The sequence below is a fragment of the Eupeodes corollae genome, chromosome 1 (assembly GCF_945859685.1).
Source record: "Eupeodes corollae chromosome 1, idEupCoro1.1, whole genome shotgun sequence".
NCBI lineage: Eukaryota > Metazoa > Arthropoda > Insecta > Diptera > Syrphidae > Eupeodes > Eupeodes corollae.
The window spans coordinates 237,210,073-237,227,099 of NC_079147.1; the positions used below are offsets into that span (position 1 = coordinate 237,210,073).

Genomic DNA, 17,027 nt, shown 5'->3' on the forward strand with positions numbered 1-17,027 from the left:
TATTCCTTACGCGATCTTCATTAATGTTTCTTTGGAATGGGTCAGATGAAGATCCCTTGTCTTAAATTGACCAAAATTAAAAAAATTTACATACCTATGACTTCATCTTCTTCCGAATCGCTCATATATATCTTATTTATGGAAAGCATAATTTAATAATACAAATTTAACTCAATTTTAGTAATTGGAAAGTTGAATTTGAAACTCTGCAAAATTTTCTTGTGAACCAAGCTAATGAAAACATTCTAATACTTGGTGAATTAAACAGTCGAATAGGAGTTTTTCAAAACTCTTCGTTCTTTAATTTTGAACAATTAACATTCCAAAGAGAATCTGTTGATAAATGCACAAAATCAAATGGCAACTTTTTGACTGAGCTGGTTAAGGATTCTGAACGGGGTATTTCACATTCATTTCTACTCAGGGTTCTTCTGAAATTGACTACTGCTTAGCCAAAGGTGACTGGCTTGAAATAGTCAATGATTTCGAGTTGATTACTTCTACCTATTCATCGCATCTTCCTTTATGTGTCTCTTGCAAATTTAGGACCCTAAATGCGATTTCCGACACCAAATTAAAAACGGATACAAAAAGATGCGTTGGATTGATAAAAAAGCCGATATTAATAGAAGAAATCTACTTCAACACCTAATCAATCCTTTAGGCACGAGTACGATAACTTTGGCGCCGAGATATAATAACGGTTTTTGGTAGAGGGGCTTAATACAAGCATTTTTTACTATGGGAGGGGGGGGTCTATCTCCCCCCGTTTAGGCGGTAGGGGCAATTTAAAAAAACATGTACTTTAAATGGAAAAAAAATAATTAAAAAATAACGGTAATACTTACAATTAAGTATTATACCTTTTTTTAAAGCCAACACTTGTGTCTAGTAGCTTGTTTTTAAATCAAGTCAAAACTATGCATAGTTTGCGAAAAACACTGTTTTAAACTCAAAATTTGGTAAAAAAAAAAGTTAAAAATATGGTTTAGAGTGTAATATTTCAAAACTTTTAGTTTATCTACAATTTTTTTTTTTAGAATACATTGCCCTTATTTATTTTTGATCGAAAACTGAAAACTAGATGATTTTATGTCTTTTAGTTTTTGAGAAAATTGAAAATAACCACAACTACTATTTTAATTTAATTCTTTTTTTTTGCTTCAAAAATCTTATTTTGATAGTAACAATGGTAGGTGCAAGTTTGGTTGTATGCAACAGTGGGATCCGTAAGGGGGGGCAGCATGCCTGCAACCCCCCTGCTTGGGCTCACTATAGGATTTGGGGTGGGTGCAAGTTGGAGTGCGTGCAAAGTGAGGAGGGAGCAAGGTTCGGTGAGTGCAAGATGAGGTGCATTCAAAGTTTTTTTGGCATTTAAATAAGCTGAATTAAAAAATAATTGATATTATATACATAAACATATGTACATATATGTCATGTCCATTTCAATCTCTTTTTTTCTAAATATACCGTTAGGTACTTGACAAAAACTTTAACATTTAATATATTTGAGCATAAAAATGTATTGCATTATAAAAAAATTTGCATTACCTTTACAACAACACAACGGAAGCAAATTCTCGTAGTTTCTTAACATGCACATATGTTTATGTCATACATAAATATGCATATAACTATGTACACACATATAATACAGCCATAGTAAAAAGTATGTACCTTTATAGTTAGATCATAAATAACAAGAGGAAGCATTTGATGTTTAACCGTTTTTTTTAACAAGTTTGGTGCATGTTATTGTTTACCAAAGCCATTCTCCATTTAACGTTTGAATAAGTCGGATTCCCTTTTTAAAAATGGCGGCTAAACATCCACTTCTTCACCCAAAATTAAATAATTTTTCGATTTTTTGTTCGTTTGGGGATTTGGTATCAACAAACGAAAAAAGTTTCGCGTTTTTGGAAGAAATCGGGTTAATTCCCTCCAAAACGTCTACTCCACCTCTGTGTTGTGATATTTTAATGACCGTGGAAAATTCAAAAAGATCAAAGTTCGGTTGGTTTTGGCGATGTTCAAAAAAGGGCTCAAAAAGAAAAGGTGACAAAACTTGTAGAAATACAATCAACCCATCAATAGGAACATTTTTCCATGGCCCTCAATGTCGGCTAGAGATAAATGAAGTGCTTGCTATAATTATCTCTTTTGTGATTAAAATGCCTGTAAACATGGTTTTCCAGGTAATTAATTAAATCTTAAGCTACAATTTAAGGATTTTGTTTTAAATATTTTCGTAAATTCTCAAATTAGCAATTAATCGCTTGGCGAAATCACGACAATAAAGATAAATTAAGTAAATCTACCATCATAGATTACTATAATTATTGTCGGGAAATAGCCGAAATAATATCCTCCCATATTGATATTAATATTGGCGGTGAAGAAAAAACGGTTCAAATCGATGAAACATTTTTAACGAAAAGAAAATACCACAAAGGCCGTGTCACAGAACAGATGACAATTGTAGTGTTGGGGCTATATTGCAAAGAAGATAAAGTCGGACGTTTCTTTAAAGTCAATTCCAAATGTAGGGAAGATTTGTGGCCTTATATTCATAAATATGTTAACCCCAATACAAGTCGTATCTGTACCGACAGCGCACGCCAATACATAGGTGTTGAAAAATTATTCTCCAGTTCTACTAGTCATGGCGTAACAAACCACAGCAAAGGCGAATATGTCGACAAAGCCGATAAGACTAACACAATAAACGATCTAGAAAATCAAAATAAACTTCTGAAAAAAAACAATTTTATGCCGCAAAACCACACTCCACATCCATCAATATATGGCACTTTTCTTTTATAGAAAATATTGCCTTGAAAAAAAATATAAAGACGATTTGGGATCCCAAATAATGGAATTCTTACTAGATATGAAAAAAGTATACCCATGTTTGGTTAATGGACAAGAAAGTGTAGGTCTGCAACTAAAGCACTTCGACCCTCCCGACGTTTGCAGTGAACACCTAGAAGATGTGTTACCGCCAAAACAACCACGGCTCTTGACCATCAATGACGAACTTAACGAACTCCACAGTGACACTAGTACGGACGATGAATTCATTGACGAGACTTACATACCTTCAACACATTGAAAATTAACGTGACTATTTTTCAATAACTCCTGACTTACTTAAAAACTAACTGACTGGGACGCGGAATGCAATGCAATTCTACCTCCTCGTGGTGCATTCTGGGTTATGCTAAATGAATTGCTTTACTTGACTCACAAAATGACCTAATCTTTAACAATTATCCTGAAAGTAAATACCAAAAAAACTCTTTAAAAAGTAGTTTTAAAAACCCCAAAACCAAAATAAAACAACAATCACATATGTAGGTATATACGAAATTTCTAATGCAAACAGTAAGATGCCTAATGCAACCCCCCTGCTTGGGCTCACTATAGGATTTGGGGTGGGTGCGAGTTAGGGTGGGTGCAAGGTTGAGAGGGTGAAAGGTTCGGTGAGTGCATGCAAAATTTCATATGCATCTAAATAAACTGGATATAAAAAAAGTAATTTAATTGAAATATTTTGTTTTGGTAATTTTCAATTTTCTCAAAAACTAGAAGACATAGAAACATCTAGTTTTCAGTTTTCGTTAAAAAATAAATAAGGGCAATGTATTCTAAAAAAAAAATTGTAGATAATCTAAAAGTTTTGAAATATTACACTCTAAACCATATTTTTAACTTTTTTTTTACCAAATTTTGAGTTTAAAACAGTGTTTTTCGCAAACTATGCATAGTTTTGACTTGATTTAAAAACAAGCTACTAGACACAAGTGTTGGCTTTAAAAAAAGGTATAATACTTAATTGTAAGTATTACCGTTATTTTTTAATTATTTTTTTTCCATTTAAAGTACATGTTTTTTTAAATTGCCCCTACCGCCTAAACGGGGGGAGATAGACCCCCCCCTCCCATAGTAAAAAATGCTTGTATTAAGCCCCTCTACCAAAAACCGTTATTATATCTCGGCGCCAAAGTTATCGTACTCTCCCCATCCTTTAAGTCTGGTTTCAAACACAGTGGATGTCTCAACGGATTTAATTTTTGAAACCATCCGAATATCAGCTGTCAGGAGTTCTCACAATAGAGTTAATAACTATAAATTTTGTTGGTATGACGAAGAATGTATGAGAAGCGTTACTTAAAATCTTTAGAAAACACAATGATTTAGCCTCTAAGTCCCAATATCTTCAAGCAAATAATTCGTAGAGAAGACTGTGTAGCCTCAAAAAACAACAATATCTAAAAAAACATGGCGTTGAATCTCATACATTGTAATGATTCTAGATCATTTTGGTCAAATGTACGCATTCTAGCTGGCCGAAATAATAAGTCAACGGTCTCTGCTATTGACGTGGACACAATGGCTACTTACTTCAAAACACTTCTCACAGCAGACCCTGGTCAAATGAACATAAGTTTTGCACTACCATTCACTTATATTGCTGAGTTAGATTCCCGATGTTCAATGGTAGAGCTAATAGTGGCTTTGAAAAAAATAAAGGATAATAAGGCTACCGGTTTAGACGGCATACCAGTCGGGTTCTACAAAAATTCCAGCTCACGATTTCTAGAACAAATTTTACTTTTAATAAACAAGATGTTTATAGATGAGACAATTCCACATTGCTTCCGATCTTCATACATTTCTTTGATCTTTCAAAAAGGGAGATCCTAACCTACCGGAAAACTATAGGAGAATCTCTGTTCTCAGCTCTCTGTAGCAAATTTTCACTCAATTACTGTGCCTTAGGCTTGTTTCCTGGGTTGAAAGGAATAATAAAATAAGTAGTTTCCAAGCTGGGTTCCGAGCAAATTTCTCTACAATAGACCAAATTTTTACTTTAATGAGTGTTGCTAGACGTTTTTTTTTTTTTTTGTAGATTTCAATGCCCCCATTGAAACTATTAAACTTAAAGATATAGGCTTGTCTACAAAGTTCATAAAAATATATGAACAACTAATATCAAATACAAGTTCAGTATTAAAAACTGTCGGAAATTGTCAAATCAATTTAAATCTGAAACGGGAGTTCCACAGGGTTGCACTTTGAGTCCCTTGATTTTTTCACTCTTCATAAATGACTTTCAAGATCAAATTCCAGGTGTTATTATTTTTATACCTTGATCTTGTCATTCTAACCCATAATCCAGAGACTTTGCAGCTCCAGATTAACAAATTAAAACAATATTGCGATACTTGGGACCTTAAAATAAATACTTCAAAGTCAAAGATAATGGTCTTTAGATCTCAAAACCGCTGTAACAGGACTAACCGAAACGGGCACATTGACGCCTCAAACATAGAATTAGTGACTGATAACATATACCTAGGATTTACTATAACACATAACTTAAATCTTGGAGCTCATTTTAAAGACAAAGTGAAGGTAGCAATAGCAGCTATCAATTGTAAGTGGTCAAACTTCTTCAAAAGTAACTCTATAGATGCGTCGATTTAATTTAAAGTATTTGAAACAACTATCAAGAGTTCTCTCGTATATGCTAATGAAGCTTTTGGATACAAGGAATTAGAAGTACTTTTTCAAATATAGTTTCAGACTCCCTTCTAATATACCAAACAACGCTATTTGCATTGAATCTGGCCTGCCTCCAGTTTTGCTGAAAAAATCTTAAAGCTAACGCAACCTCTATTTTTATAAAGTGGTGCGTGGACCTAATAATAACATTCAGAAAAAGATTATTTTTAAAGCTCTACGAGGTCGGTACTCTCCTTTTAAGGACTAGTTTAATTTGGCATCAGAATATAAATATCCATTGTCACTTACTTACTTACTTACTTACTTAAGGTGGCGCTACAGTCCTGTGTGAACTAGGGCCTCACCCAACAAACTTCTCCATCTAGCTCGGTCCCTAGCTAGATGTCTCCAGTTTCGCGCTCCAAGTTGGGTGAGGTCACCTTCCACTTGTGCGCGCCACCTGATCCGCGGTCTTCCTGTACTGCGCTGTCCTGTGGGTGCGGATTCGAAGACTTTCCGGGCCGGAGCATTGGTTTCCATGCGCTCTACGTGACCCAGCCATCTTAGTCGTTGGACTTTTACTCTTCTTGCTAAGTCTACGTCGCTGTACAGCCCGTACAGTTCGTCGTTACATCTTCTCCTCCACTCCCCTTCGATGCATACGGGACCGTAGATAACACGAAGAACTTTTCTCTCGAAGCGACCCAAGGTGCTTTCATCCGCTTTTGTCATGGTCCATGCTTCTGCACCGTATAGCAGGACGGGGATGATAAGGGTCTTATATAGCAACACTTTGGTCCCTCGAGAGAGGACATTACCACTCCATTGTCCATTGTCACTAAGTATTTATAATTTAGAAGCACTTAGAAACGAACTACATGACCTTATTTCTATTATAGATGAAACAATGTATCAAAAATCAATAACCCGGGCAAGATGGTCTGTTACAAGCACAGCTTACTCTTAACTCAGCTTAGGTCTCGGATATGACAACTATTTTCGAAACGAGTTTACTGCCAATGAGATAAGCCTAATCTTTAAAATGAGCGTTTGAATGCTTGAGCTTAATCATAGACCTCACAGAAATGATTTGAATCCGAATTATTCATTATGTTACCTCAATCAGTCTGAAAATATTTCTTATTTTTTAGCTTTTTGTCCAATCACACAGGAGATCCGAAAATTGTATTTTAATAAAAAATTTTAACACTTATTAGTTAGGTAAATTTTGACTAAGTAGTCACTAGATTTATGAGCGAGCCCAAAAGCATTATCCGATGCGTAGATGGAAGCTACATACAACTTATAAGACCCGTAATAAATGAGCATCTTCACTTTTACAGAAAGGGTGGCGATAGTACCAATGCACTGATAGTAAGTACCATCCACTTAAATAGATAAACATTGTTCTCTTAAACTTCTTTTTATTTTTCAAAGGTTTGTAACTAAAAAATGAGGATCCAAAAGAAACAAGCTTATCCAATTATTTGGTATTAAGTAGAGACCTAAATGTTAACAAATCGTCACCTGTGTTCTCTCTTGTTCAACAGACCATTTTTGACGAAATTGAGTTAGAAATGCAGTTTTTATAATTCCAGGATGCTCTTTCGATTGGCGCAAACCATATCTATCTCATTTAGTTTTCAAGTTATGGAGAACTGTTTTGTTCAATAAAAAACCACTATTCATTCTTTTTGTATCATATTGAAAAATTCATAGAATATCTTTAAAATAATATCTTCTTATTTCTTTCTTGTTCCATATCCACATTTATGGATTTTGTGTTCAATATCCTTATTTACTATTTCATCAACTATTGATTATTCAATGATAGGCGAAGATTGGGAACCCTTTGTGACTGGTTTCGAGGTGCAAGAACTTCCATACTCAGACCATCTGCCGATAGTCGTTACCTTACGGATGACTGGACATTCAACTGTAGTAAATAACATTGACCAATTACTTCCTAGACTCAACTGGAAACTCTCAAAAGCCTTATTATACAGACAACGTTTGGACACGAATCTCCACAACCGCCAAAATACGGACTTTCGCTTGCTAGATCAAATCGTTAAGGCATCTTATCCACAGCAGCAGATTAGTACTACACGAAACAAAATAAGGGTAGAGCCTTGGTTTAACGAAGAACGGCAGAAGGCACGCAGAATTTCATTCGCATGGCTCAGGAATTTCAGAAACTCACCCAACGTCAATTTAGAAACATATACATCGAAGCTAATGCGACATATAAAAAACTGTGCAAAAGCAAAAAGCAAGAGTATGAGGAACGACAAGCGGCCAGGTTGGCCTCCTGTAAGAATGCATCAACGTTTTAGAAACTTGCATGGGAGCTAAATGGTAAAAAACCGTCAATACACAAAAATCTGTGTGCAAATATGCCAGCCGAACACTTTCGGCAATTCCTCAACCCAGAAATGATGCCATCTATCTGGCAATATGCAACACCTGGTATAACCAATGAAATATTGGGCTCGCAGTTTACTGCACAAGAATTGGAGCAAGCGTTATGTACTCTGAAAGATGGGAAAGCAGCAGGCGCAAACGGTATCCCAGCCAAATTTTACAAATATGGCACTTCTGCACTTAATGATCGACTTCTAACGGTAGTGAACGAATTTCAAGAAGCTGTTATATTCCCAATACATAAGAAAGGATCATACTCGGATGCTTCAAACTATCGGGGCATTTCCTTCTTGAATGCAACATATAAAATTCTTTCAACGATGATACAGAAAAGGCTCAACAAGTGTATTAAGTCTCAGAACATACTGAAAGAGTTTCAAGCAGGTTTTAGAGCAGGCTACTCTACAATGGACAATATTTTTGTACTCCGAAGTCTTGCAGAAAGCTTTATCGCTCAAAAAAAGAAATTATATGTATTTTTCATTGACTTTCAAGCGGCATTCGATACTATAAATAGAAGTGCCTTATTCTACAAGCTATATAACGCGGGGTTATCGATGAAATTTGGACGTGCGCTAGAGAATCTCTATAGTGGAACTCGAGCGGCTGTATGGAATGGTGTAGAGTTGTCAGATTGGTTTGTGACCTCATCGGGAGTAAGGCAAGGCTGCACATTGAGCCCCACTTTGTTCTCACTTTTTATAAATGACCTGATTGATTATCTTCCTGGTGCCGTGGATTTCGCAGGAACACATATGAAGGTCTTATTATTTGCAGATGATATTGTCATGTTTGCGTATTCGCCGGAAGCGTTACAGCTCATGATAAACAGGTTATATAATTACTGTTGCTTATGGAACTTAATCGTTAATACGCAAAAGTCTAAAGTGATGATATTTAAAAACGGTGGTAAAAGAAATGCTTCTAACGAGAAATGGTCATTTAACGGAGAAGCCTTAGAATGTGTAACCGAATACAAATACCTAGGGGTAATTTTTACGAGAAGTTTGAGCATGCAGAAGCATTTAACTGTGATGTTAGAAAAGGCGAAAACAGCCATTAACATATAATGGAAAAGATGCTTCATGAACAGAAACATTGCGCACAAGGTATTTGAAGCTGTATCGGAGATCATACTTTTATATGGCGCACAAGTTTGGGGATGTATGAGATTTCAAACGGTGGAAAAACTCTTGACACACTATATTAAAAGGATATTTAGCTTACCAGTCAACACACCAAATTACGTGGTAATGCTCGAAACAAGACTATCACCTTTACACATAAAGACCTTGAAGTTGCAAGCCGATTTTCTTCAGTACATATTCAATTTATCAGAATCCAGATTAGTCAAGAAGGTAGCTATCAGTGCCATACACGAACGAAACAGCTGGTATAGAGAGTGGTCAAAACTAGCTGAAGAATGCAATTTAAACTTTGATTTAAACCTGGAAAACATTGGTAGTTGCAAGACTCTCTTCTACAATGTAATCTCGAAGGTGGATGAGAAATGTAGAGCTGAATATATAGCTGAAGCCTCCAGTTCCATCTACAGAACAGTTTACAGTAGATTAAATCACAATTTGGCAGAGAAAAACTATTTTCGTGACTCTAATAAGGTTAATGTTATCGCTACAATGGTCAGACTTCGCAGCGAGCTTCAATCTGAACTTCATGCCTCACAGCCCTGATCTACCATTAGAATGCAGCATTTGCAACATGAGAGAAAGAGAAGACGTCATTCACTTTTTGGGAAGATGCCCAACTCTGAAAGAAACCAGAAGAAGCGTTCTTGGGAGCGATGTTTTATCTGAAGAGCAAGTCCTGGAATCATATGAACGTTAATAGACTTAATGAATATTGTGTAATTGCGCTCAGATATAGAGCAAGTATAATTAACGAAGAATTTTGATTAAACAAACCTTTAACTATATCTTATTTGAATTTTTAAATTTTATTGATTTCCATATAATTCCTTATTTTAAACACATATGTTATTTAAAACGGTTATATCTTTGTAATTAAATTATTATATTATAGTTGTCAATCTGGCAGACGGCAAATGTATGTAGAGACTAGAGACAGCGAGAAATACTGTTTCCTGTAATATTTATCGGAAAGTGTTCAATGAATCATTCAATATGTCGTTTTTTAAACCCAAAAATGATATTTGGGTTCTTAAACCCAAAAAATCTTCACAGCAACAAGAATTCCAAACACAAGTGAAAAATGAGATTATGACGTTCATCGCAGAAATCATAGTGAAGCAAAGTGTAAAAACACAGTGGTTATCAATTATGATGTGCAAAATGCCGAAAGCAAATGTTTCGAGTTACTTTTATAGGCGTAAATATGCTGTATATAATTTGACGGGCTTTTGACAAAATAATAAAACCGCCTACTGCGGAATTTGACACGAAACGCTAAGCTGCCGGTCTGGAAATGACATAGCAAATGGTCTCACTATTATTTTGAAAAAGTTCTGGAAGATCTTCCAGAAACAAAAATTATTATTTTGTGGTCCGTTGGTTGCACTCCGCAAGACAAGAACAGATTGCATCCTTAGCCATTTTTAAATTTATGGAATGTAATACCAGTATTGAGACAATTACACACAAGTATTCTGAACCAGGCCATTCGCAAGTCCAAGAAGTGGATGTTGTGCACAGTTGAATCGAAAAATACTTAAAGGACTTGGATGTTTGCAGCCCCGTTTCTTTCTGAACGGAATAAGCTACATCAAAACTAAGCTTAAGATTGTGCAGCTTAAGAAAGAAGTTTTTTTTTAATTTTAATAAAGCTAGTCTTGATCTTAAAATGGCATCTTTCAAAGATTGCAGACAAATCGCATATAAAAGCAATAACCTTCGTTCCTTGTATTATAAGACAAAACATAGTGAGGATTTTCAAAAGGTTAGAAGCGCTAAAACTATGAGAGGCTCAAATTGTAATTTCCTTCCTACTGCCGTACAAAGTATTTCCAACATAAAGCTAACCAAGAAAAACAAAAAGATATTCAAGCAACAATATCAACTTTTTTACGAAAAATAATAAGAAACCAATAAATCAAATATAATTATGAACCCTGGATAATAGATCCAAGTCTAGCCTAAGGTCAATTTTAACTAGAACATCCGTAGAAATAAAACACAAATTTCACCTCTAAATGCTTAAAAACTTCTCAAGCTAAATTAAAAATGAACTTATCTAAGCATTTAGAAGTGAAATTTGTGTTTTATTTCTACGGATGTTATTGTTAATGTCCACTCAAACTAGATTTTGATCTTTTAATCAAGGCATTGAGTTCTATTATTTATTTATATATTATCGCCTTAGGCGCAACAGTCCGTAGAGAACCAGGGCCTAGTGACCTACAACTCTCAACCATTCCTGTGTGTGAGTAATTGCATAATTATATGCTGAATTCGAACGGCTTATTTTGAGAAACCACTTTTTCATTACAAGAATTACTCTTGAAGAATTTGTCAATTCCTCGCAAGAGGCAGTACCCGTGAGTAAAACTTTAGGTGGCACAGGCAGGGAACGAACCTAAGACTTCTCGCATCCAACGTCCAACGCAGTAACCATAATGCCACGGGTACTATACAAAATACCTCTGGTTTCCTATAATATCCTTGTTAATTTCTGTCTTGTTCAATGTAAGGTTTTTTTTTAAATATCCACCAACTTTATGAACTTATCTTCACTCCATATAACTATGTTCAATATCCAAAATGACCTCTGTTTGGATTTTTATTTATCATTATTTCAGAACAGATGAAAAAAGAAATTTGTGAATTGTTTTTAAAACAAAATTGTTAAGGCTTTCAGAAAAACATCACTTCCAAAAATAAATTTGGTAAAATAAATAAAAGATTTCGATCTGGACTTTAAAAATCGATTTCTTAACATTTTGAAAAATGTAGAACAAGAAAGAACTCAGGTGACGAAATGACAACAAACTAAAAACGAAAGCAAATGTGACTCGTTAACTTTAAATAAGTTTAGTTTTTATTTTTGAGTCTCGCGTTTAAATAAAATACGAGTTTTTTTTTTCTACAATTCTTATTTCTCATAATCGAAATTAAAAGTATACGCGGTACATATCGAGCCCGTCCCGCAAATTCATCGTAAGCGCTAAAATAAATTTTATCGCAAGAGACAAATAAAAACCACATTGCTGGTCCTTGAAACAAATTGCACCGATAGTCAGTAATGTAAATTATGAATTATAATTAGTTTAGGACAAGACAATAGCCATCAAGGCTCCATGTGTTACTAGCTAATTGTTATAATTAATTTGCCTTTTTTGTTGGTAACGTCTCTTACAATGAGGTGGCGGGAATGGCTCGATATTACTTAAGCTTATTTCTTCACGTAATTAGCCCCTTGATTCTGATTTTATTAATTGGCACTCAACTACCCGCATCTTAAATGGACTAAAAAAGTTAGTTGTCAAAATAATTTGAAATTCAAGGTCAACATCTTCATAGTTCAGGAAATTTCATATGAGAATATTTTGTATGCAGTCAATCACTTAACCAAGAACATGACATCTTTAAGTGATTTTAAGATTTCTTAATTTTAAAAAAGGTTAAATGAGTTTCCCAACATTCTTCAAAACACGACTGAGTTTTGTAACATTACCGTCTTTCGTTTCAAAAGTAAAAGTTACAAACCGAATTAGAGAACAGTAAGCATTAGTTTTCAGTTCAAAACCTAAGCTTGTAAGCTGTAAAGATTGTAAGAACTCAAGCCCCCACAAACAATGTTATTTTCTTATTTATATCTTTTTAAACTGTTCTTTAAATCTTACAAAATTTTATTAAACCACTAATAGCAAAGATGTAGAAAACCCAGAACTCTTTATGAACCACCTACAACTTTCGCAACTTTAACAAATTGTACCTTTTTTGTATTTGAACTTTTTAACAAGTTTAAGTGAATGGTTAAAAATGTCGAAAAAATAATAAAAATAATTTCCTAAACGATGAAACTCCTACCATTACGGTGACATAATGTGTGACAGGAAAAAGAACAAAATCCAAGGACACTTAAGAAAAATGAAAAGAAAAATGAGGCTTTCTCTAAATTAAGAGGACAAACACACAGGACACGTTCTGTTCCCGTTAGTTACACTCATATATCACCCATCTACCCATTCAATTTGATTAATCGAAAAACCTATACGTATCGTAGCTATATGTATGTACGCCGACAAGATGTACGTACGTACGTATGATATGAAACACCAAACCACCGCACAGTACGGTTAACATTGTACCTACATTTAACTTCATTCTGAACAATCTGAACAAAAAGAGAACCGAAAACCTTTAATTGGATTTTTGCTGCTCTACAGAAATGATGATTGCCATCATAAAACATCCTACGAACCAACAAAAGTGACGTTAAGACTTTCCGATCCGAAAGTAAACTTTAACTTGAAAATATATCTCCTAAATCCCATGCACATCGATATGTTATCCTATCTAACATACATCTATCCCACCCCTCCTCCTCCCCCTCCCAAACCCTCTCAGCCACTATCTAAATAGCAATAATTCATAGATAAAACAAACAAGAAGACAAAATAAAAAAAAAAAAAAAACAAAACTGAAAATAGCACCAAAACGCCATTTGGCACTTGGACTTGGAATTGGAGTTGGAATTGGACTTGGATATCTTTGTATCTTTGTCCAGTTTGTTGTAGTGAGAGGGATTTTGTGCGTGACAAGTGGTAAATCACGTACCGGGTGGGCTGTGGCTCTAACTGTGGGTTTTTTGTTCTTTTTTTTAGGAGACTGGATAAATTCTAGTAGCAAGAGTTAAACAAAAAAAGATTGTTGGTCAAAGATTATACAACACACATAAATGCAAATGCGAATTCTCGAGGCCACTCACCTTTTTCCCTTAAATGCCAGCAAGTACTTCTTGTTGGTCGGAAAGTTATTACTTTGCACAAAGCCCGTGTTTCCTTTCCTCAATGGAAACTGTTTATGGAACAATGGAATGCTAACATCGAAGTTGTCACGCATTTGCTGGATACTCATACTCGCCTTGGCCAGTATCGCCTCGCCCGGATCGAAGCCCAACGAGTTCTCCACGTAATCTGGCCACGTTCCCGAATACAAATTGAATATCAAGTGATTGCGACCGTTATTCCAGTGCGAGAGGCGGGCTAGACGCGACGGAACATTTCGCACATAATCCTCCGACAGGGAGTCCCTGTCCAGAGTGTCAATGCCGAGAACAAAGAGACACGCTTTGTCCGGGTCGGGGGTATAGTAACGCGACTCGCGGACAGCCGTCAGTATCTTTTGATAATTCGAACTGATTGGAGGCGCGGCACCGAGGGAATTCAATGGCTCCGGTGGATAGACGTAGACGAGGAACTCATCGAAGCACCGAGTGTAATCGAAACAGGTCTCCATTCGGCAGGATTTAGTTCTGGATTCGAAGAGCGTGGTCTGCTCGACGCTAACATCATTGCGGAAGTTTGTTAGGTAATCCACCTGGCCATCACTTAAGTCCACATCGACGAAGGTATTGAGTTTCTCCCGCGACCGTGTTACCGTGGACGGACGTCGAGCTGCTTTCAGGCGGTAGCCGCCGAAGTAGCAATAGGCGAGGAAAGCACAAGAAACAAAAACCAAGATGTAACGCTTTTTTGCTTGCATATTTTAGTAAGTTAAACTTCTTTTCTCAATTATTAACTAGATGGCACGCATTTTTACTTACGGGGAACAACACAATTTGGAACTTAGAAACATAAAACTGGCAGTCGACGACGACAACAACGACGACGACAGGGATTGGATGAGAATGGCGACGACAACGAAGACAACGACGACGACGACGACATTTGGGGTTTGCACTTTTAGATAATCATCATCGGGCTTCACTTTTGAGTTGATATTTTGTAGGTTTTCACTGATAAGTTGCACATTTATAACAAATTTTATTGAAATTCTCTGGAATTTGTTGAAAAACAAAAATATTTTGACATCAAATGTCAAGCTAAATGCACTTGTCACACTTTGACAACGAACAACAATACTCTGTGCGTATAAATTGAATGAGGTGAGAAAGAGACGGCAGGTGGAACTTCGCGGCCGCTTTTGCACAATTTTTCTTTTGCTTTTTTTTCGTTGCTTTTACATTTTCTTTTTATTTAATCCACCCACAAACTTTAAATTTATCCATTTAGATTAATCCTAGCTTCTTGTTTTGTTGTTATTTTGATTCGAAGATTTTATTTGATTTGAGTAAATTTTATTTCAAGCGAACGACGAACTCTGGGACACAAAAATAATTCACTCACGACGACAACGACGCACCCTGCGACAACCGAACTCGTTAACCAGAAAAGTGTTTCTGTTTTCAATGGAAGCTGCTTGGACTGGACGGAGCCAGTTTGGCTTTGCGTTGCCACAAATGTCTTCCAGTTTGGATTTTGGGAAACTGGGATAATGAAGCGGAGATGGTTTGGTTCTTCTTTTTCTGGTTGTTGTTTGTTGGTGGGCTGCATGGAGTAAAAAAGGAAAACCGATGTTAATTTTGTTGTTTATTTACGAGAGAGATGTTTAATTGGATACTGGAAGCTACGAGGAACTGGAAGTTGTATGTCATGCGCAAAGGTGGAATAGTTGGGAAATGTCAGATTTTAATGCGAGTGAAGCGACATCTGGTAGTCGGTTGGGGTGTGGTGAGTTTTAAAAGTTGAAAATGGTTTGGGATGGATGGGGAGTTTTATTTGAATTGACTTCTTTTTATAAATATATTATTTAGTATTAATGAATATGTATCATTTTGGGAACTCAAAACATTTAATACGGAATTAATGCTCGGGAAATTTAGTTTGTTTAATTTTGTCAATTGAAAAGATAATATATGTCAGAGGTTTCCGTAAAAACAATATTGCTCGTTTCTTTCTTGTTTTTTTTTAGTGTCAAAACTTCAAAGCTATCTAGAGACATTTTGTACGATCTTAGAATTATGTTATGACAGATCAGCCAGTGCTTTGGCAGTAGGCATACGAAATGAAAAATGTATTTAAAATTACACAAGCCTGGGGTGGCATCGGCTAAGGTGATCATATTTTTGATAGTCAAGTTGACAATTATTTTATTCCGTCTGTGCAAGATGATTCAACTCAATTTAATTCTATTTAACAATTTTAGATTATAATTGTCACAATTCATTGTTGCTATGGTAAAATTTAAAAAAAAAATTCTTTAAAATATCTAAATTAAAGTATCAATTTTTTCGAATGTTATTAGCTTTGTCCGTCACAAGAATATGTTTTTGTACCTCAAAGAGGTAACTGAAAACATTTTTTTTAAGCATATGTAGAAATGACATATTAAAGAAAAATGGCTATCACATTTTTGTTTTGACAGCTTTTTAGGTATTATTGTCATTTATTAACAATCACCTATGCCGATTCCACCCCTGTTCACACGTTTTGTATTTTTTTATTTGTTAATTTTGATTAACTAATCTAAAAGCAGAAGATTTATTAAAGATAATGGCGCAAAATTTTAGACGATTTAGTACGATGTTAAATCATTTTTAATATGATACTAGGTTAAAAAAGGGATTTTGATAATTTTAAACGAGTTTAGTATCGTACTATCGTCTTAACATTTTACTAAAGTTAAAATCACCAAATAGCTACTTTATCTTTTTAGTATCGTATTAAATCTATGTATGTCATACAGATTTTTCTTGTCATTTTTCTCAAATGTGACAGTGTTTTAAAATTGATAAATTGTGAAATAAAATTTATTTATACATATCATAAAAAGTAAATTAATTTAAAATGTTTTCGGAAGAAGAAGATTTTGAAATGTTTAAGGATTCAGTGTTGTGTAGGAAAGTTAAAAGTTTTAAAACTCGAGCAAATCCTCTTGAAGAGCTGGACGATGGTGAATTTTACTCCAGGTATAGATTTGATAAAACAACTGTTCGGTTCTTGGTTGAAAATCTTGACATCCAAGACCCTATTACAAACCGTGGGCTACCTATTTCTCCAGATTTGCAAGTTCTAGTTACGTTACACTTTTTTGGAAGAAATGTCCATCAATCTGATG

At 35.2% G+C, this 17,027-nt stretch overlaps 1 protein-coding gene across 1 annotated transcript in view; it reads right to left on the reverse strand.

Annotated features, from left to right (window-relative positions):
• Positions 1–15,608, reverse strand: part of LOC129940208 (exostosin-1) — a 494,844-nt gene extending 479,236 nt beyond the window's left edge. The window contains exon 1 of the mRNA XM_056048470.1: positions 13,837–15,608. Coding sequence (XP_055904445.1) covers positions 13,837–14,612 — 776 coding nt within the window. The 5' untranslated portion in view covers positions 14,613–15,608. The remainder of the gene's footprint in view (positions 1–13,836) is intronic.
• Positions 15,609–17,027: the final 1,419 nt, after the last annotated feature.